Here is a 23,797-nt window from a genome sequence, read left to right as displayed (position 1 = left end):
GCAGTGGAATGAAGTGGGTCATTGTGGAAAATCAATCCACGACCACCAATATAACCGTGTATCTTGAAGAAGGAGGCAAATCGGAGACGAAGTCCATAGCAATATGAGTCCATGGATTTGCAGGCACGGGTAGCGGATGTAAGAGTCCTGCAGGAAGGTGTCGAGGGACTTTGTTCCGGGCACAAGAAGGGCAGGAGGCGATGAAATCCTTGACATCTCTGTGAAGCGAAGGCCACCAATAATGACGGGAGATGAGTGAGAGAGTATTTTTAACTCCTGCATGTCCAGAAAGCTTCGATGAGTGGCTCCAACGTAGAACCTTCAGTCTATCTCCACTCCGAACAAAGGTTTTACCAGAAGGTGGGGACACCAGGCTTAGTGGGGCCACGGTAAAGATTTTGGCAGGGTCGATGAGCTGTGCTGGACCCTCTTCCTTATCCACTGACAAGAATGATCGTGATAGGGCATCAGCCTTGATGTTCTTATCCCCGGGTCGGAAGTGAAGTTCGAAGTCAAATTGTTTGAAAAACAATGACCATCTGGCCTGCCGTGGGTTGAGCCTTTGAGCGGACTGAATGTATGCCAAATTCTTGTGATCCGTAAAAATGATGAACGGATGGACGGCTCTCTCGAGAAGATGGTGCCACTCTTCGAGAGCCATTTTTATGGCCAAGAGTTCTCTATCTCCAATGGCATAGTTAGGTTCAGGAGCGGAGAAGGCCTTAGAAAAGAATCCGCAGGTGAGAGCACGGCCAGAGAGGGATTTTTGCAGAAGAACTGCTCCTGCTCCCACCGAAGATGCCTCAATCTCGAGGATGAATAGCCTGCTGGTATCCGGGCGATGGAGCACAGGAGACTTCGCTAATTCTTGTTTCAGGGCTTCAAAGGCAGCCTCCGCATCAGAGGGCCAATGATTGAGATCGGCTCCTTTGCGGACGAGAGCCAAAATTGGCTTAGTCAAAGAAGAGAAGTGGGGGATAAATTGCCTATAATAATTGGCAAAACCCAAAAACCGCTGAATTGCCTTTACTCCGAGGGGACGTGGCCAATTGAGAACTACTGAGACTTTCTCAGGGTCCATCTCTAACCCCGAGCTCGAAACGATGTAACCAAGAAAAGGCAATGAAGTTTGCTCAAAGAGGCACTTCTCCAACCTGGCAAAAAGGTGGTTCTCTCTGAGACGTTGGAGAACTTGGAGAACGTCTCGGCGATGAGTAGCCAGATCGGGGGAGAATACTAAGATGTCGTCGAGGTAGACTACGACACAGGAGCAGAGGAGATTTCGAAAGACGTCATTAACGAGTTCCTGGAACACTGCAGGTGCGTTGCAGAGACCAAACGGCATAGCCAAATACTCGTAGTGCCCGTCTCGCGTGTTGAACGCAGTCTTCCACTCGTCCCCAGAGCGTATACGAACAATATTGTAGGCTCCTCATAGGTCGAGCTTGGTAAACACACGTGCTCCCTTCAGGCGATCAAAGAGCTCCGAGATGAGTGGCAGCGGGTATTTGTTCTTTACCATGATGTGAATCAGGCCATGATAGTCGATGCACGGGCGCAGTGACCCATCCTTCTTCTTTACGAAAAAGAAGCCTGCTCCTGCAGGGGACGAAGACTTCCGAATGAAGCCTCTGGCCAGGTTGTCTTGAATGTATTCAGACATGGTTTGGGTCTCTGCTGAGGAGAGAGGATAAATCCTTCCACGAGGAGGAGTGGTGCCTGGGACGAGCTCAATGGAGCAGTCATAGGGACAGTGTGGAGGAAGAGTCTCAGCCTCTCTCTTGTCAATGACATCCAAAAAGGCACTGTAAGCGGACGGCAATCCGGAGGGAATAGGGGAAAAACGAGGGGTACCTACGGGACGCACCGACAGCAGATACTGAGCCCGACAAGACTCCCCCCAGCGCAAGACGTTGCCGTTATGCCAATCTAAGGTGGGCTCGTGGAGCCGCAGCCAAGGAAGACTGAGTAGGATAGGATGGGAGATACCTGCTAAGACATAAAATGAAATTTTCTCCTTCTGCAGAGCCCCTACTTGCAACTCCACCTCTTGGGTGACAAGAGTAACCGTCTCTTGCAGGGGTCGACCATCTATGGATGCGAGAACTTGGGGATTTTCCAAGGTCCTCACGGGAACAGAAAATTTGTTAACTTCCTCAAGCCTAATAAAATTTCCAGCGGCGCCTGAATCCACATAGGCCACTAGAGAAGCCCGCTTCCCACCAACATGCAAGAAGACAAAGTGAGGGGTTGAGAGGTATCACATACGCCCAGGGAGGCCTCTCTTACCTGGCCTAGGCGGAGGAGTTTTCCGGACGATCTGGACAAGTTCGGAGCAAATGGGAACCGCTGCCGCAGTAGAAACAAAGGCCCTGGAGGGTTCTCTCCCTACGACGCTGGTCAGAGAGCTTCAGGCTGTCCACCTGCATAGGTTCAGGTGCAAAGGCAGGAGGGAGGACCCTGGGTCGGTGACTGGGTGGTCTGCGAACAGAAGACAATGGACGAGAAACCCTTCTCTCCCTGGCCCGTTCCTGAAACCGGAGATCTATTGGTGGCTAGGGAAATCAAATCCTCCAGAGCTGTAGGGGTGTCACGCCCAGCAAGCTCATCCTTAATACGGCTCGAGAGACCTCGCCAAAAGACGCCCACCAATGCCTCGTTATTCCAACCTAAGTCGGAGGACAAGGTCCTAAACTGTATGGCGTACTTGCCCACAGTTAGAGAACCTTGGCAGAGGTTAAACAGAGCCTCAGTGGTGGAGGCTAAACGACCCGGTTCGTCAAATACCCGACAAAAAGTGTTCAGAAAACTGAATAACGGTAACCGCAGGATCATCATGCTTCCAGAGGGGATTGACCCAAGCCACAGCGTCCCCCTCCAGATGGGAAATGATGAAGGCCACTTTGGCTCAGTCTGTGGGATATTGCTGGGGCAGCAATTCAAAATGGAGGCGGCACTTATTTAGAAAACCCCAGCACAATTTGGCGTCACCGTTATACCGGGGTGGTTTGGCCAACCGCGGGGGAGGGTGAGAAACCGCAGCAGGAGGAGCTGAGGCAGGCGACTGCAAGGAAAGCAATCGACCGTCCACCGAAGCCATGTAGCTGAGAATATGTGACTGAGTGTCACGCTGCTGAGCCAATTCTTGTTGTAAGCCAGCCAACTGGGCGGCTTTACCAGGGTCAGAGGATAGGAGAGCGGAAAGGCGCGAGTCCATATTTTTCATAAAGGACATAATGCGCATTTGATTCTCCCTAAGGAAAACTAACTCTTTTTGAGCAGCCGTGGCTCCAGCGGGGTTCATGGCCATCTAAGCTGTTACGGTTGCTGTTGCAGGTCACGGCTCCAGAGCCCCCGAGGGCGAGCGCCCAGGTGAGGCCACCCCCTATACAGGGAGTGTTAGGGGCAGGCCCCCAGAGGATAGAGCCGCGACAGCTGGAACCAAAGTGACGACTGGGGCTATAGGCTGGAAAGGAGGCACAGAAGTATCTGAACTATTAGGCACAGGGGGACACAGAGACCACGGAGAATGGCAGAGTGCAGGACCGGAGCACAGAGGGTGGCAAATGGCTGGAGACTGCAATAAAGAGAAAGCACCGGTAAAACTAAACGGAAAGCAAGGTAGACAAACAGGGACAGTATGACGACCAGACAAGAAGACGGAAGGAGCAGGACAGGGAAGATACTGGAATGAAGGAGGACAAGGAATGGCAGAAGGTGCAGGGGGAACGCTACCAGAGGTAGCACAGGAAAAGGCAGAGGAACGAGGGGGCCTGAGACACAGAGAACAATGCAAAGAAGACAGCGTCACCGCAATTGTGTCCAGACGCCGAGCATAAGTAGCCGATGGGCGCCGCCATGTTGGGGGCGGAGCCAGCGCGTCACTCTTGCCAGGAGAGAGAGAGTGCGCAGGCACCCGACGCCGAGGGACCCGGCAGCCGGGCGCGGGGATGCGCTGGAGAGCAGGAGCGCGCCGGGAGGAGCGCGCACAGGTAGGGACCGTGACAATAGATGTACACAGGTAGTGAGTGGACAATCAAAATTGTTCCTCTAGCAGGCCCAAAGAACCCTGTCTGACACTGTTCACATATACATATTGTGACATGGTCACTGTTGTCATACATGAGGGGAGATATGTGTCACGGAGATTGCTTTCCTGCGTGATGTGGAAGCCATAAGTGTTTTCTCCAGCATGATATGTGCTGAGAGCAATCCAGTTGCTATATGGGCAGGGCTTTCATGGTGGGTAGGTCAGAGATAGGCCTACCCACCATTTCTCCACCTTCAGGGTGTGGCTGGAGGGGAATTATATGTCCAGGCTCTTCTTTTTTTCTCTGGCTATGTGTGTGGAGGAAAGCAAGTCTCGGGATTGCTAGCTCCTGCCAGAGCTGCCGTATGTGTTGTCCCAGAGGACCAGGGCAGGACAGTGTATGAACTGTTTATTTTCATTTGAGCCGGATAGGCTGCTTTCTGTTACCATTTTGTTTTTTGGTTTATGAGGCAATGAACCACCGAGAGTCTTTAACCACCCGTATGCCTGAGTCTACCTCAAGGAGCAGCTAAGCCTTTCAACCCCTCACAGTATATGAAAGATTTTCTTTAATGGGAACCTGTCCACTGATTCATATTACCTGAATCATGGGCAGCCTAAATCAGAGATTAGGTACACTAGAGATAATTGGCATGCACACTGTCAAAATATGAGGTGCAGATGTAATGGGCCGTAGAGGTCCAAAAATCAAAAGAATTCAAAATTCACCGCACACTCTTAGTGGAATATCTTTCAAAGAATGTCAAAATTATATTGTGCATATAGAATATATAGTGCTCACAATACACTGGAAAAGTAGGGGGGAAGGGTGCGATTGCGACACAACTTAACGTTTCAACCCCCCCCGGGGTCTTAATCATAAGTCGCTGTAAAACAAAAGGAGGACAAATCAGACATATAAAATAGCAAAATTATATATAGAAGAACATAATGGCATTAGAGAACAAAAAAAATAGTCCCTAAAAAGAGTAGCTTTGAATATCAAACTATAAAGTGGTACAAGCGAAATATCAATAATATAGAATTCCATCATTCACATATGGCTTCTAAAGAATATCCAAATAGTCATGTACAATCAGGATTTACCATCATCCAGCTGTATATTAAAGACGTAAAAGAGCAAGAAAAGAGAGAAATCCCTGTAAGATCCAGGGTCTGCAAGAAATAGTGACAGTGTTATAATATAATCTAGTAGAGGCAAGAACTAGGATGTGAGGAAATCAAGTACCTATGTTCCAAATCTTGTAGTAAATAAGCACAGATTTTTCTATGATGAGGAGGAACCTGTGAAGAGCATGGTTTAAATAAGTATGGGTCTGATAGGGATGTTTGTACGTAGTAAGAAGTAGAAATACCTAAATATATGGTCCATAGGACAGAAGGGTAGCCAGTGGTGCTTGACCCCTGTAAATGTGAAGGTAATATAGCGTTCATAAATGTCATAAGAAGACCCGTTACTCTGCTAGGTGTTGTAGTAGGTGCCCCAGTTACCTTGATATGTAGCGTGACCGAGCGGCGCTCCCATGCCCTGCTGTGAGGTGCATGTTTGTCCCCCTTCATGGACTTAAATAGTGGTGAAAACACCGCTTGGCCGGAAGTGTCCGGACCAGAAGTGACGTTGTGTTAAGCTGTTGTCAGGGACTCTTTGTGTAGTAACAGCTTTACTATCTGTGCTAACAACATGCAGGGGCAGGGATTAGTTCTGTTTGGCCAGGTTCACATAGCTTTAACCAGCCCTATCAACGCATAGCGTTGACGGGCTGCGTTAACGCTATAGCATAACGCTATATGCGTTATGCTATACCGCTAGCGCTGATCATCAGCGCTAGAGGTGACATGCTATACAGCTAGCGCTGATGAATCATCAGCGCTAGCTGTGACTGAGCCTCGGATTCTGCAGGCCGCGTCTGAGGCTCCGTCAGTGCTTAACGGCACATCGCGAACGCGTGCCGCTTTACGGCATACAACCAATACGACACATAATGGTGGTGTATGGCAGCGTTAACGGACTGCCATAGCCCAGTGGGAACCCGGCCTTATTGTGGCTTGTATGTTCCACTCTGAAATGTTGCGGCTCTTCAGAGAACACATTGTGTGAAATAGCTTATATGAAGAGACCTGTCAGTCTATGGAAGTTGGGCGGGTAGAAGCCGCCAGGGACTAGTCATCCTAGTTGCATCATCCCAATCTACTCTTTTAATTTATGTTTTCTCTAAAATGTTCATTTTGGAGTAAGACATACCTGGATGCAATAATATTGGCTGTCTGTAATTCATTCTGTCTGTGGTTTGGACAATATAAATCCGCTCACGGTTTCCCTTTAATTCTGAGTTTTTTAAAGTGTTTTCAGAAATAAGATTTGAAGACAAGCAGAAGCTGATGGAAATAGTTGGTATAGCCAGCAGTAACATGTGACTGTTTCTTATGGGAGCACTACCATGGGCCTCATATATTTTAATAAATACCCCCATGGTATGTTTTTTTTCACATTTGCTAGGTCATGTTGATGTTGACAGCTATACATTAATTTGTATTTATACTATGTAGTTAATGATTCATTAATTTTCTTACAAATCACAAGGTCATAGTCCCAGGGGAACGTACGTTTCTTGTTAGTTTCAATCTTTTCAGAATTTCTGTAACCCATTAATGACTTACACATTTATACAGTTTATCTTGCCTGCTGTATTATTGCCCTGAGCTACAGAAGACCAAACATTCGACATGATGAACGGTTTGCTAGAATATATATTGTATAGTCCATTGCACCCGTAATGGTTTTCATTCAAGCAGAGATGTGTTGTAAAATCACATTTTACTAAAAACATTCTTTGTGGGTTCCATGTTTGGCTCCATATATAAAGAGGACTTTCTATGGTCAAATAGAATTGTATATCGTGTAAGACAAAATGTCGTGACTCCTGAAACATTATTTTACCTGTTTAGATTAAATGCAATTAAAGGGAATTTCTCACCAGTTTTTTGCTACCCCATCTGAGTGCTGCATGATGTAGGATCAGAGATCCTGATTCCTGCGCTGTGTCACTTACTGGGCTGCTTAGTGTAATTTTTATAAAATCACTGTTGTATTTGTTGCTGAACTAGTAGTTCTCTGAATGCTGAGCTCTGTATAACTCCGCCCACTCTGATTGGCTACTTTCTGTTTACAATGTGGATAGGGAGGAAGCTGCCAATCAGTGATGGGGGCTTGGGTCGGCTACATGGTAGCAGGTTTACTAATGCTCTAGTGATAACCTCCTGCTGATAAAACAGTGATTTTATCAAAACTACAGCAAGCAGCCCAGTAAGTGACACATTGCAGGAATTGGGGTTTATTGCCCTACATTATGCTCCTTTTAGATTAGGGTGAAAATATCTGGAGACAGATTCTCTTTAAATTAAAAGCAAATATTTTTGTTACCACCATTATTAACCTCTTCATGACCCAATCCCATATTAAAATAAATAATTCAATTGTAATATAAAATATCTAATCTAAAATGGTACCCACTAATTAATCATAGACCACCATGTAAGTTGGATATTATTATTAACCACTATACTACTATCAGAGGCTTTACATGTATTCACTGGAGGCAGTATGGGAGACTAAAGGACAATAATATCTAAAAAAAAATGAATATAATCAAGTTTAGAAGGGGGAAAAGGGAAGTTTTACCGTCTTTGTCTAGGGCACTTATGTCTTTACAACAGCAGGTTTGCCTGCATTGCTCTATTGTAGATTATTGTCAGAGTAGTAGTATATTAATGCTCATATATAAATGGTTATGTTTATACCTTTTGTGTTTCCTTTCTAGTTAGTTTTGTTACATTTATCTAAGTTTTGCATGTATTGTTTCATTCTCAAGTTGATTGCTTTATATTTGGGTTTTGTTTCCTTTCAGCCGGAGTCAGAATCCAGGGTTAATGGAGTCTCTTTGTTGGTGTCGCAGCAGCCGCCAGCTCCGAGATATTCGGCTGACCATCATTACAGCTTACAGTTTCAGCAGACAGGTGGGACGCAGGTTTAGTAGAGTGATTTATCTCCCGCACATAAACAGCAGCTGTTGTCACTGGGACCAAAACGTTTACAGGTTTTCTAATTGAGTTGGACTGTCTGGAGATTAAAGGCAGTCTCTTTCATTGTTCTCTTAAGGCAAATTTAAATTAAAATAGATTTAGCTTCAGTGTAGAGAATGTTATAATAGCTATTTACATTGTGGCGTGCTTGATAAAAGAAATTTCCCATTATATTACAAGGGATACACCAGTGGCACAGCTAGCATCCTGTGGGCCCCGGGACAAAATATAGGCTTGGGTCCCACCAGCATGTCCACCCAGTCTTGTAATAATACCGTCTGTCCCGGTCCCTATCCTTTAATAATGTCCCCTATCCTGTAATAAAGTACCTTGTATTGTTATAATGCCCAGTGTCCCAGAACAATTCCTGTAATAATTTACTCCATCCTATCCTCTTTCCCGTCCTGCACCCATCATGTAGCAATGTCCCCCATAAAGGTGCTCTTCTGCAAGGCATTTACAAAAAAAAATGTTCTTACCTGCCCCATTCCCACAAAGCGCAAGTCACTTCCTCCTCCATAGTCAACACAGGGGAGCAGGGCGAGTCATAGCAGTAACATCATACGCCGACATGAACCTCAGCTGATCTCCTCTGTTAGGTTGATGGTTCTCTGTGCCGTAATACATTTCAGCTGAAGGTGCATCCAAGGACACAAATTCAACTGAACGTGGCACTGGCGTCAATGGGCCCCATTCCTCTCTGGGCCCGATCACACCCTCTGTGCCCCATCAGGTTTTTTAATTTTTAATAATGTTGTTAAATAGACAATATAATATGTCCTGCTCAAAAAAATAAAGTTAACACTAAACAATGCAATGTATTGTTTAGTGTTCCCTTTATTTTTTTGAGCAGTATATTTACTTTGCTCACATAGCATCATTAAAGCTTTCAGCAGACATCATCAACACTTTCCGCATTGGGGCTCACAATATATATTCTCTACCAGTATGTTGCAGTTTTTGGGGAAACTAGAGAAAGCCAATGAAAACACAGGGATTCTTGTCCTTGGTGGGATTTGAATTGAGGATCCCAGCACTATAAGGCTACATTGCAAATAAGCGTTCATCATTATTTTCAAAGAACACTTTTGTGTCCTAGTTTCTAATGGCTTGTTTTTATGGCACTTAGAATGTATTGTTTGTTTTTTTATGAAACTCAGTAGTGTGTGTAAATTCCTAAACTGTTGTAATAAATCTTAATAAAGCAAAGTAACATCTTTCTCACCTTCTATTAGCCAGTAGTTTCCTTCATTTCCCTGCCTACAGACTTTTCACAAACTTACCAATAATTTAATCTAGTGTGAAACATAAATAGATAATAGGGGTCATGTGCCTGATTTTTCTCACTCAGTGTTATGTGCCTGACATTTATCACTCATTGTTTTGTGTCTGACAAAGGGCGTAACGATCGCAGATGCAAAGGTCGCAAATGGGCCTGTGCGGGTGGGGGGCCTGCTGACACCAGTCCAAACTTCAATTGAATATGCATCCTCGGACGCGCATTCAGCTGAAGTGTATTGCTGTGCAGGGAACCTGCAAAGTCCGTATGCTGCAATACACATTGCCGGCCAGTCAGATCGCAGCAGCTGAGGTCGGCATGCACATGACTAAGGGAGCATTGCAGTGATGTGATGCACTCCAGTCGCTTGCAAGCTGAAGTCAACTGTTGGCTTCAGAAGAGGATGGGAGAGCGAATGAGAGTTGAGTATAATAATTTTTTTTCCCTACACATTAAAGAACAGCGGCCATATACTAGGACGGGGTCCAGGATAAGGGATATATACCAAAAAGGGTAAAATATATACGATCATGGAGACCAAGTAAAGAACATATATACCAGGATGGGGTATATACTTTTGGGGAAATAAGTATTTGATCCCTTGCTGATTTTGTAAGTTTGCCCACTGACAAAGACGTGAACAGTCTATAATTTTAAGGGTAGGTTAATTTTAACATTGAGGGATAGAATATCAAAAATAAAATCCAGAAAATCACATTGTATAAATTATATAAATTTATTTGCATTTTGCAGTATTTGATCCTTCTGGCAAACTAGATTTAATACTTGGTGGCAAAACCATTGTTGGCAAGCACAGAAATCAGACTTTTTTTAGTTGATGATGAGGTTTGCGCACATGTCAGGAGGAATTTTGGTCCACTCCTCTTTGCAGATCATCTCTAAATCATTAAGATTTTGAGGCTGTCGCTTGGCAACTCAGAGCTTCAACACCCTCCATATGTGTTCTATAGAATTAAGATCTGGAGACTGGCTAGACCTCTCCATTACCTTAATGTGCTTCTTTTTGAGCCACTCCTTTGTTGCCTTGTATTTTTTGGGTCATTGTCTTGCTGGAAGACCCAGCCACGACCCATTTTTAATGTCTAGGCGGAGGGAAGGAGGTTGTCATTCAGAATTTTACGGTATATGGTGTTAGGAACAGCGGATCGCAATAAATAAAAATAAATAATAAAGTGCGTTCGCCGCTCGGGGTCCACCGTGCAGTAGGTGTTACACCACTGCTAGGTAATGACAGACAAACAATATGGCAGTATAATGCGCACTGGTTAGACTTCACCTGAAGTGCGCAAAGCGGGCTCTGTTCACACACAGAGGCGCCGCAACATAAACATACGAAAACGCTGAGCCTGTTAGTGTCACAGACCACAGGGAAATGCACACACGGTATCTGGTCACAGGAGCAGGACCCAAGGCAGAGGAGCTGCGTCCGTCTAGACCTACCGTGTGTGCGGCGTCGCTACTGCGGACGCCAAGGAGGGCTGCAACTGCAGTGTGGCGTAGGGCACGGCTGCTAGTCGACAAGGCTAGGAAGCAGGCGCAATGTCGGACGCTAGAGCAGAGGTGCGGTGTGCACAGTGGCCTAAGGCTTGCCACTGGCTGCTGCACTAATTCCCTATCCACATGCATAATATCAGAGGGAAGGGGTTTCAAATGAGTCAGTCACCAGAGTCATACATCCGTCACCATTCACACATTTAGCTTGAAAAGTCTATACTAGCGCATGGCCGAACGGTCATACGCGCTTTTTATAGCCGTGTGGGACCTTCCAGATCTCCGAGATGGACAGATGAGATCTGGAACAGGACCTGGGCACATGATTCCCGATCTCCAATGGGAGATCACCTCGTGAGCATGCCCAGTAGGAGCACAGAGGAACTTAGTCTCTGGAGCGGTCTGCTGCAGAGTAATCTTCTCTGCAGTAGATAGACAGCAGGAGACCGCAGGATGTGAGGCTCTGGATTCCTGCAGAGCAGGCGCAGAAACCAGACGCCTAACATTACCCCCCCTCCTAGGGCCCCCTCCTCTCTGAGACTTCCAATCCACCACCTTGTGCCCATCAGAGGCATAGGTCTCAGACTCGTCGGAAGGCAAGTCTGATGTTCCGATAGAGGACACGGAAAACCGGGACACGTGGAAGGTGTCAGAGGCGACAAGATCACCAGGTTTAAGAAGGGACACGTGGGAGACCACAGGAGCGGCAAAACCGACCGGAGCATAGGTTGAAGTGGAACTCCGCAGTGTGTCGGCGGACGTTTCCACTCTCTGTTTAAGGAGGCTATCCCGAGCACATGAGGCGCATGCCCGAATATATTTTTTAATGTTTCGAGCCCTGTGCTGCCACCAATATGCCCCTGCCAGGAGTTTTGTGGTCTGCATGTAGCCACAGTGACCACCCGCCCTGGACGTGTGTGCCCACGCGAGAATCTTCAGCCGAAGGCGAGGGGGGACAAAGGTCTTGCCCGGCGGCACAGAGTTTGGCCATTGCGGGGCCCCGCTATGCTGGGGAACAGAGTGCTGACAGTGGTAGCCGCAAGTGGAGCTTACTGCCGGACGCGCCTCTAGACTGGCGCGAGACACCTCCATGGGCTCTGGGAGTGAACACTCTGGCTCGGGTGATTCCAGAGGTTCAGCGAGGTTGGGAGCCGGAGTAACCCTTCGTCTGGATTGAGCACGCTCCAGCCTGTGCTCCGAGAAACGGAGATCAATGCGGGTGGCAATGGCAATCAGCCTCCAGACTTGTAGGAACCTCTCTGGTATATAGAGCATCCTTAACATGCTCAGCTAAACCTCTCCAAAACACAGGGATGAGGGCTCTATCAGACCACTCCAGCTCGGAAGCCAGTGTCTGAAAACGAACGGCATACTGGCTGACCGAGAGGGATCCCTGAGTTAATGCAAGGAGCTGAAGAGAGGTTTCGTGTGTGACCCGTGGTCCCAGGAAAACCTGCTTGATAGATGTTAAGAACTGAGCAATGGTCCGAGCCTCAGGGTCACCACGCTCCCACAGTGGCGTGGCCGACTCCAACGCCCTGCCCGACAGAAGGGATATAATAATAACCCCACCTTAGCCCATTCCGTAGGGAATCGCGCAGCCAGTAACTCCAGCTGGATAGAGCACTGGCTCACGAAACCCCTACAGGAGGCGCAATCGCCAGAAAATTTATCGGGCAACGCCTCTGCGATCGCCTGTACAGCAGCCTCCGAAGACTTCGCCGCTGCGATAACACTCTCAAGAGTAGCCAACCAGCCCTCTAGCTGGCGAATGCACTGAAGTAGTTGCTGCTGATCTGCCATTACTAGCCAGACCCTGGCGCTAGTATAATGTTAGGAACGGCGGAACGCACTAAATAAAATTAAATAATAAAGTGCGTTCGCGCTCGGGGTCCACCATGCAGTAGGTGTTACACCACTGCTAAGTAATGACAGACGAGCAATATGGCGGTATAATGCACACGGGTTAGACTTCACCCGAAGTGCGCAAAGCAGGCTCTGTTCACAGACACAGGCGCCGCAACATAAACATACAAAAACACTGAGTCTGTTAGTGTCACAGACCACAGGGAAATGCACACACAGTATCTGGTCACAGGAGCAGGACACAAGGCAGAGGAGCTGCATCCGTCTAGACCTACCGTATGTGCGTCGTTACTACTGCAGACACCAAGGAGGGCTGCAGCGCGGCATAGGGCACGGCCGCTAGTCGACAAGGCTAGGAAGCAGGCACAATGTCGGACGCTAGAGCAGAGGTGCGGTGTGCACAGTGGCCTAAGGCTTGCCACTGACTGGCGCTGACTGCTGCACTAATTCCCTATCCACATGCGTAATATCAGAGGGAAGGGGTTTCAAATGAGTCAGTCACCAGAGTCATACATCCTTCACCATTCACACATTTAGCTTGAAAAGTTTATACTAGTGCATGGCTGAACGATCATGCGTGCTTTTTTATAGCCATGCGGGACCTTCCAGATCTCCGAGATGGACCAATGAGATCTGGAGCAGGACCTGGGCACATGACTCTCGATCTCCAAAGGGAGATAGCCTCGTGAGCATGCCCAGTAGGAGCACAGACGAACTTAGTCTCTGGAGCAGTCTGCTGCAGAGTAATCTTCTCTGCAGTAGATAGACAGCAGGAGACCGCAGGATGTGAGGCTCTGGATTCCTGCAGAGCAGATGCAGAAACCAGACACCTAACACATGGCTCCATCCATTATCCCATTGAGGTGGTGAAGTACTCCTGTGCCCTTAGCAGAGAAACTCCCCCAAAACACAATATTTCCACGTCTACGCTGGAGAGTGCGGATGGTGTTCTTTAGATCATAGGCAGCATTTCAAATCCTCCAAACATGGCGAGTTGAGTTAATGCCAAAGAGCATTTTTTTTTATCTGACCACATCACCTTCTCCCAATCACTCACAGAATAATCCAGTTATTGATTGGCAAATTTCAGACGGTCCTTCTCATGTGCCTTCTTGAGCAGGGGGACCACCTTTACGGCGTAATGTATTACCAATGGTTTTCTTGGTGACTGTGGTCCCAGCTGCCTTGAAATCATTAACAAGTTCCCCCCATGTAGTTTTAGGCTGATCTCTCACCTTTCTCATGATCAAGGATACCTGACAAGGTGAGATTTTGCATGGTGCCCAAGATCGAAGTTTATTGATAGTCATTTTGTATTTCTTCCATTTCTTTACTATTGCACCAACAGTTGTCTCCTTCTCACCCAGCATCTAATTTATGGTTTTGTAGCCCATTCCAGCTTAGTGCAGGTCTATGATCTTGTCCCTGACATCCTTAGAAAGCTCTTTGGACTTGCCCATGTTGTAGAGGTTAGAGTCTGACTGATTGAGTCTGTGGACAGGAGTCTTTTATAAAAGGGACTATGTAAGACCGCTGTCTTTAATGCAGGTAACGAGTTGATTAGGAGCATCTAACTGGTCTGTAGCATCCAGAACTCTTAATGATTGGTAGGGGATCAAATACTTACTTCTCACTGCAAAATGCAAATAAATTTATATAATTTATACAATGTGATTTTCTGGATTTTATTTTTGATATTCTATCTCTCAATGTTAAAATTAACCTACCCTTAAAATTATATATAGACTGTTCATGTCTTTGTCAGTGAGCAAACATACAAAATCAGCAAGGGATCAAATACTTATTTCCCCCACTGTACATACCAGGATGGGGAACATATATACCAGGAAGGGAGATACAGTCACAACCAAAAGTGTTGGCACTCTTGAAATGGTTTCAGAAACTGAAGTATTTCTACCATAAAATTATTGCAATTACATGTTTTGTAATACACATGTTTATTTCCTTTGTGTGTATTGGAACAACACAACAGAGAACAAAGATAAATTGGACATAATTTCACATAAAACCCCCAAAATGGGCCTGACAAAATTGTTTGCACCCTCAACTTAATATTTGGTTGCAAACACTTTGGAATAAATAACAGCAATCCATCGCTTCCTATAAACATCACCAAGCTTCTTACACCTCTCAACTGGAATTTTTGACCACTCTTCTTTTGCAAACAGCTCCAAGTCTCATATTTGAAGGTTGCCTTCTCCCAACAGCAATATTAAGATATCTCCACAGGTGTTCAATGGAATTTAGATCCGGACTCATTGCTGGTTATGTCAGAATGCTCTAGTGTTTTGTTTCTATCCATTACTTGGTGCTTCTTGAAGTATGTTTGGGGTCACTGTCCTGCTGGAAGTCCCATGACCTAGGATGCAAACCGAGCTTTCTGACACTAGGAACTTCATTGTTACCCAAAATCCTTTGGTGATCTTCAGGTTTCATGATACTTTTCACGCAATCAAGGCACCCAGTGCCGGAGGCAGCAAAACAACCCCAAAACATCTTAGAACCTCCATCATATTTGACTGTAGGTAAGCTTTATATTTCTGTCCAAAAGATGCTTTGCCAAAAGGATTTTGACTTATGTACGTTTTGTCAAACTATAGTCTAGCTTTTTATGTCTGTGTCAGCAGTGGGGTCTTCCTGGGTCTCCTGCCATATCATTCAAATATCAATGGATAGTTCACGCTGCCACTGATGCACCCTGAGCCAGCAGGACAGCTTGAATTTAATTGCTTTCATCAATTTTCTTCTGCCGTCCTTGTCCTGGGAAATTAGCCATGGTGCCATGGGTTGTATACTTCTTGATTATGTTGTGGACTGTGAACAAAAGAACAGTAAGATTTCTGGAGAAGGACTTGTTACCTTATGATTGTTGATATGGTTCAACAATTATGGTTCATAAGTTCACAGACAGTTCTCTTCTCCTTTTTCTGTTCTCCATGCTTAATGTGGTACAAACAGACACACAGTGCAAAGATTGAGTCAACTTCTCCCCTTTTTATCTGGTTTCAGGTGTGAGTTTAATATTGTCCACACCTGTAACTTGCCGCAGGTGAGTTTGAACAAGCATCACATGATTGAAACAAAGTTGTTTCTCCACAATTTTGGAAAGGTGCCAACAATTTTGTCTCGACCATTCTTGGGGTTACAGTATGTGTGAAATAATGGCCAATTTTCCTTTTTTCCCTGTTTTTTGTGTTGTTCCAACACACACAAAGGAAATAAACATGTGTATAACAAAACATATGTAATTGCAATAATTTTCTGGGAGAAATACTTCATTTTCTGGAACAATTTCAAGGGTGCCAACACTTTTGGCCATGGCTGTAAATACGAGGGGCCATACTACATGATTGTCCTTATAAGATTTAGAACTCTACAAGGGCCCATACATCTGACCAACATGTGGGGAGAAGGGCCATGGTCCAGATTTTGCATTGGGTCCCATCGGACTCTAGTTACGCCACTCTGACTTTTTTACTTCAGTTTTATGTGTCTGACGTTTCTCGCTCAGTGTTTCATATGGGAGGGAAGAAACGGCCAATTCTAACTGGCAGTTGAGAAAGCACAGAGAGAGAAAGTATACATTCACAGAATTTAAAGGAAAGAAATATTCTTGAAATTTTCAAGATATATACATTTGTACTACTTTAAATTCTGTGAGCTGAACTTTGGATAGATACGTTGCAGCCAACTATTGGGGAGATTTGTGCATTTGCTTATGTATTTAGATCACAGACCAAAACTTGCACTGGATCCAATTGTATCCTCTTCCCAGCCTTGAGCAAGACAAGCTTTATAGCTAGTGAGCCCTTCATTAAGCCTGTACTGCACAACACACATTGTACTCTAGTGAGGCCTAGTGCATGCACTACATTAGTCTTAATGTATCTGCCCCTAAGAGTTGGCTCATACTGTTTGCGCAGTATGCATGGGAAACATATTTGGAAAGAATTTCTTGGCATATACCTCTGATTGATAGCATCAATGCTTGACACTATATGGGCACATAGTGGGATCTGTCACCCATAGGCTCCTATATAAAATAACTATTTTTGTGTGGGATGCATCTGGATACCATAGCATAGATGACTATGCTATTCAGTCTAACAAAATAGGATCTATTCTGCCTCAATAGAGGCCAAAATGACACTTTTTGAGCAATGTTCAGTATATGGGGGCCTATAGATACTTTTATTGTATATGCTGGGGAGTGTGTGAACACATCCTAATAACTTGGAAAAGAATGTTAGAAAATAGTGTAACTTGCTTTTTTTGAAGTGATCAAGCATTATTAAAAAAAAAGAACAATGTTACTTTTATAGGATACAGCTTGTAATTTGCATTTTACTCTTATATTAGATCTGCAAATATAACCGCTAAAAAAAACAATGATAATTATGCACAACACCTCTTCATGCAACATGGAGTGACTTTGACATTAGCATTGGTGAATTAAGTGGTTAGCCATTGAAGATGTCAATAAAACTCCACTTCTTACAGTTTAGTCTCAATGATCTCATATTCTGCACCGAGTCACTGGCAAATGGAAACTCACCCATACAGTTTGGAAAATGTAATTTTATCCCCTTCCCGACATGTGATTTGCCAGTTGCATCATTTGTCTGGTCTCTGACTTTGATGCAGGCTCGGATCTTTCCCAGCAGATGATGGCTGAACTATTCAACCATCATCTGCCTCTAACACCAGTGGGTTGAGCGAAGCTCCGCCTGTGGCTATTAACATGGTATTGCCACTGTTAATCTCGGACATTGGCATTTAACACATGCCGGCAGGGTGTGTGTCATTCCACGTACCCCTCTGTGCACCTGTGAAGTGATCAAGGTGCTCAGATGGCTTGCCATGACAGCCTGGGGTCTGCTGAGGACCTTAATGCGGACAAGTCTCCTGTGAAAGCCAGCTTTTGGGCTCATGCCCACTTGCGGTGAAATGGGATGAATTCAATCTGATAAAAAATCGGATTGAATTCTGACCAATGTTAATCTATGATTGTGTGCTCATCTGTCTTTTTTTTCCAGCTCTGATTGGATCACGATCGGGCTGGAAAAAATCGCATCAGAAAATGGATCGCATCCTACAATAGAAGTCAATGGGTGCGATAAAAAAAATCACAGCACTCGGACCATGCTGTTACGGTTCTGCAGCACAGGACTAGGGTAGGAGGGGGGAAAACTGACCCTGCACTGCGACTAGGCTGATACCCTACGATGGAGTGGGCGACCCATTCCTTGTGAATAGACCCACTGACGATCCTAGGTTAATGTCAAGCAAAGACCTATAGATAGGGGGAAGGGGGTCCCTGAAAGATCTAAGGACTGAGTACAAAAACGGGTCACCTCCTAATAGAAAACAAAGAGAAGGCTGCAGAAAAACTGAAAACAGAAACTAAGACTAGCAGAACCAGAGGTCCCAGAACTGCACTAATTAAACACACAGAAGGCAAAGCAAGGCTCCAAGCCAGACTTAAGCGGATTAACACTGTTGTCCAGCAAGGAATGGGAGACAGGTGCAGGTTAATAAAGGGTGATACAATCACCTGACCCAAGACAAACCCAGCACCAGATGAAAAAGACCAGCAGCCAGAATACTACAAGAAAATGGCGGATAGTCACAAACTGAACAGATTCTAACAGTACCTCCCATTTAACGAGGATCCCCCGAATCCTCTAGGCCGAGACTTATTCGGAAATCTACTGTGAAAGGCCTTAATTAATCTTGTGGCTGAGACATCCACAGCTTTCACCCAGTAATTGTCCTCGGGACCGAAACCCTTCCAGGACACTAGATACTGTAAGCCTCCTCTGTGCCAACTGGAATCAAGAATGCGTGAAATCTCTAACTCACAGTCCTCATCAATTGGAGGAGCAGATGGCATCGCCACCTTATCTGGCGTGTCAATTTTTTTCAGCAAAGATACATGGAAAACTGAATTAATTTTCCAGGTTGAAGGAATGTCCAATCTGACCGTTGCCGAGGTGACAATCTGAACTACTTTGTAGGGTCCTACAAACTTAGGCCCCAACTTTTTAGAAGGGATCTTTAAACGCAGATTCCTAGAGGACAACCAAACCATGTCCCCAACAAGAAACCTTGCCTCTCTTCTTCTCTTGTCAAAATATTTCTTAGACCTCCTATTAGCCTGATTCAGATTATGGCGCACACTGGTCCAAAACCTTTCCAAATTTCCAGAAAAACTCTCCTCCTCAGGAACTGCTGCCCCAATTCTAGAAAAAGGACCGAAAGATAGATGCTTCCCAGTAGAACAAAAAAAAGAACACCCAGCCGAAGAAGACGTATGATTATTGAGAGCAAACTCAGCTAATGGTAGATATTCCGACCACATCTCCTGATTTTCTGCTACAAAACATCTCAAAAACTGCTCAACATCCTGGTTCTTCCTCTCGGTCTGTCCATTGGACTCAGGATGATAACCTGACGAAAATGACAAATGAACCTTAAGTCTGTCACAAAAGGCATGCCAAAATCGAGCCACAAACTGTGGTCCCCTATCGGGGACAATGTCCGTGGGGACATCATGGAGTCTGACAATCTCTTTCACAAATGCCCTGGCAAGTGTCTTAGCGCAGGATAATTTATTGAACGGCACCAGATGACACATCTTACTAAACCGTTCCACCACAACTCAGATGACAGAAAAACCCTCAGAGACCGGCAGGTCGGTGATAAAATCCATTGCAAGATGTGTCCATGGGGAAGTAGGCACCTCTAACGGGCACAGCAACCCTGCTGCTGGAGCATGAGAAGCCTTAGACCTAGCGCACACGGTACACAGATGCACCCACTTGACGATTCCTCTTAGCCACGCCGGCCACCATAAACTCCGCCCGATCGACTTTCTAGTTTCGGCAATCCCTGGATGACCCACCAAACAAGACTCATGACATTACCTAAAGAAAGCAAAGCAAACAAATAATTTCCCATACAGAGTGTTGGTTGGTGCCGCATCCTGAGCTTTAAGAATGCTATTTTTCAACTCAGAGCCTAAAGCTGCCTCCACCACCCCTCTCCTCAGAATAGATTCCTCCTTTTCAGTATTAACCGCTGGGGAGAAACTTCGAGACAAAGCATCAGCTTTAACATTCTTTGTCCCAGGGATATATGTCACAGAGAAATGGAACCGGGCAAAAAACAATGCCCACCTAGCTTGATGAGTATTCAAACGTTTAGTAGCATCCAGATAGATCAGATTCTTATGATCAGTAAAGACTTGTATAGGATGTCTAGTGCCTTCCAAAAAATGTCACCAGTGCTCAAATGCAAGCTTAATAGCCAGCAATTCTTGGTTCCCAACATCGTAGTTGAGCTACGCATCCGAAAATTTCTTAGAAAAGAACGCACAGGGATGTACCCCATCCTCTCCCTCCTGTGACAGAACAACCCCCACTCCTACTGATGAGGCATTCACCTTTACCAGAAAGGACTTAGTCTCGTCTGTCTGGATCAAAACAGGATCAGAGCTAAACTTCTCCTTGAGATGCGCAAAGGCCTTAACAGCCTCAGGGGACCATTGGACAGTATTGGCACCATTCGTAGTCAGATCAGTAAGGGGTTTGGCGATAACAGAAAAATTCTTTATGAATTTTCTGTAATAATTAGCAAACCCCAAGAATCTCTTAATTGACTTCCAGCATTCAGGTCTAGGCCACTCCAATACTGCCTGAACCTTCACCAGGTCCATCTCAAACCCATCACTGGAAACAATGTACCGCAAAAAGCGAATTTTCTGTACCGCAAACTCGCATTTCTCCACTTTAGCAAAGAATGTGTTTTCTCTCAGAATCTGCAGAACCTCGCGAACTCTCTGCCAATGCGACTCCAGATCCGGCGAGTAGATCAAAATATCATCCAAATAAACAATAACACTCCTACCGATCAACAGCCTCAGAAGGTTGTTGATGAAATTTTGAAAGAATGGCGGAGCATTTGTAAGGCCGAAAGGCATTACTATAAACTCAAAATGACCTTCTGGGGTATGTGAGGTGGCGCTGTCATTCAAGGTTGGGGGACACTCGCTTGGCAGCAAATAAATCACATCCGGTACGGGTTTTCCATAAAACCATATCAGTCCATGAGGTTTATTCACCATGATAAACCACAGCAGCAATATACAACAGCGTATCGCCCATCATATAGCTTCACATTACAGCATAGCATCCATTAAACAGGCTATTTAGCCCCAGGGTTTTCTCACCCACGTCAGGGTTCCCATATGGCTGTTGCTCCAGGCTGCAGACATCCACTCACTCCTCAGGGACTCTCAGACGCTGGCCGCCATTACACAGCCGCTCCACAGGCTGTTAGCCAGGACATCCTTCTCCTCACAGGACCTTCCAAACTGGACCAATCAGCTCCCAGCATTCACACCTTGTGACCTACCCTGGCCACCTTATATGGTCTGTAGCCACGCTCACTGGGTCACATGGCTATGACCTCATCACAGGTCCTTCACACAATTACAAAGCCTTTTACTATAGGCATTTTCAGACACACCCCTGGGTGGATTTGTAGGTAACCAGAACCCGCCCATCTCTCTAGTTACCTGAAGACTTCTCCCTTACACTTAGAAACAACACCTCAGCAATGATATTGCTGATCACACATACACAAGCCTCCATCTCAAAGCCACCCACTTTGAGATACATAACTATCCTTCAGGATTCTGCCACTCATCCATTCTCTTGGGACATCCACACAGCGCCCCCTAGTGGACACAGTGGTCATTACACCACAGGTATTAAAGGCTGCCTTCCATTCATCGCCTTCTTTAATCTGCAGCAAATTATATGCCCCACAGAGATCAATCTTAGAGAACCACTTGGCTCCAACTAATTGGTTAAACAAATCCGGAATTAGCTGCAAGCGGTATGGATTGCGCACAGTGATCTTATTAATCTCCCTGAAATCCAGACACGGGCTAAGACCCCATCTTTCTTTTTGACAAAAAAGAATCCCACAGCGGACTTGGAGGGTCTTATATGACCTGCAGCAAGACTAGTCTGCAGGTATTCCTTTAATGCCTCCCTCTCGGGAATTGTCAGATTAAATAAACGACTCTTAGGGAGAGTAGCACCTGGGACGAATTCAATAGCGCAATCGTAATCTCAATGTGGTGTTAGAGCTTGTGACTCAACTTCAGAAAATACTTTCCAGAATTCCTAACAGATAGAACTACCAGAAAAAGAAACTTTTGTTGACCGTAAAAATGCAATACGAACGAGAGGGTTACTCTACCCCTTTTTTTTTCTTTTCCTGATTTATGCGACCTTCACATTGCTTGATAAAATGGCCAGTCTTACCACAATAAGCGCATAGCCCCTCAGAGAACCTTCTCTCCCTTTCCTGGGACCGAGAGCACATCGCCCCAAGTTGCATCGGTTCCCCATAGTCCACGGGGGTCTTTTGAGAGACAGGACCCAGCAGAATTGAAGCCTTCTCCTCATTCTGCCTGTCTCTCAATCTTCTATCCACCCTGATGGCTAACTGCATGTCAGCCTCAAGTGTAGCAGGTGCAGGGTATGCAATGAGTAAGTCTTTAACCCTGTAATTCAGACCTACTAAAACCTAACTTTTGAGTGCTGGATCATTCCAGCTGACTTCTGCAGACCATCGTCTGAACTGGGTACAATATCCCTCAGCGTCACCAGAACCCTGTTTCAGCCGTCTGAGTTTAGCCTCGGCTGTAGCGACCCGATCCGGATCGTCATATATTAACTCCATAGCAGAAAAAAAAAACGTTTCTACTGACACCAAACAAGGGTCATCTGGCGCAATGAAAATGCCCAAACTTGCGGCTCCCCTCACAATAAGGACATAATCCCCACACGCTGTAATTCAGTTCCTGAAGACCTGGGTCTAAGCCGAAAATAAAGTAAACATGCATTTTTGAATGAAAAAAATTCTTGCCGTTTACCAGAAAATCATTCAGGCAAAATCACCTTAGGCTCTTCAGGGCAGACCCCTGGGCAATTACTCATGTGCTGTTGTAAGCTGGAAACTTCCAACGTTATATGTTGCAGGCGTTGAGCGAGATCCTGAACGCTGTTCATATTGCAGAAATCCGGGAGGGTTTTTCTTTTTAACTTTCGCGGGCTGGCTAAACTGTTACGGTTCTGCAGCACAGGAGTAGGGTAGGAGGGGGGAAAACTGACTCTGTAATGCGACTAGGCTGATACCCTATGATAGAGTGGGCGACCCATGCCTTGTGAATAGACCCACCGACGATCCTATGTTAATCTCAAGCGAAGATCTATAGATAGGGGGAAGGGGTGCCTGAAAGATCTAAGGACTGGGTACAAAAACGGGTCACCTCCTAATAGAAAACAAAGAGAAGGCTGCAGAAAAAAAACTGAAAACACAGACTAAGACTAGCAGAACCAGAGGTCCCAGAACTGCACTAATTAAGCAGACAGAAGGCAAAGCAAGGCTCCAAGCCAGACTTCAAGCGGATTAACACTGTTGTCCAGCAAGGAATGGGAGACAGGTGCAGGCTAATAAAGGGTGATACAATCACCTGACCAAAGGCAAACCCAGCACCAGGGGAAAAAGACCAGCAGCCAGAACGCTACAAGAAAATGACGGATAGTCACAAACTGAACAGATTCTAACACATGCGAGTACTGTGCGATTTTTACGCACCAGTGTCCTTTGAAAAGCCGGCAATTCATATGCCGCTACCGTAAAATCACACTGACATGTTATAATAGAAAAGATAGATTACATATATACACATAGAATATGTGTGTGTGTATATATATATATATATATATATATGACATATATATGTGTGTGTCAGTGACACACACACATATATATATTATATGTCTTTATATTTCATAAACAGAAAAATGGCCGTTAATTCATTTGTCGGCTTTTGTAAAATCAATGCAGGAGCCGACAGAAAAATACTTTAAAAGTTCATATCGCCCACCTTTTGCCCTATTAAAAATTAA

General features: G+C 45.4%; 1 protein-coding gene across 7 annotated transcripts in view; it reads left to right on the top strand.

Annotated features, from left to right (window-relative positions):
- The window catches only part of UTRN (utrophin), an 897,027-nt gene that overhangs the window by 852,414 nt on the left and 20,816 nt on the right, over positions 1 to 23,797 (top strand). For all 7 annotated transcript variants that reach the window (XM_073557627.1, XM_073557629.1, XM_073557628.1 and 4 more), the window contains one exon: positions 7,957 to 8,065. In XM_073557627.1, coding sequence (XP_073413728.1) covers positions 7,957 to 8,065 — 109 coding nt within the window. The remainder of the gene's footprint in view (positions 1 to 7,956; positions 8,066 to 23,797) is intronic.

This window comes from Dendrobates tinctorius, unplaced genomic scaffold (genome assembly GCF_039654945.1).
Source record: "Dendrobates tinctorius isolate UK_male_01 unplaced genomic scaffold, ASM3965494v1 ptg000250l, whole genome shotgun sequence".
In the NCBI taxonomy this organism is placed as follows: domain Eukaryota; kingdom Metazoa; phylum Chordata; class Amphibia; order Anura; family Dendrobatidae; genus Dendrobates; species Dendrobates tinctorius.
Note: the sequence above shows the minus strand (reverse complement) of the source record. Positions and strands in the feature narration are given on the sequence as shown.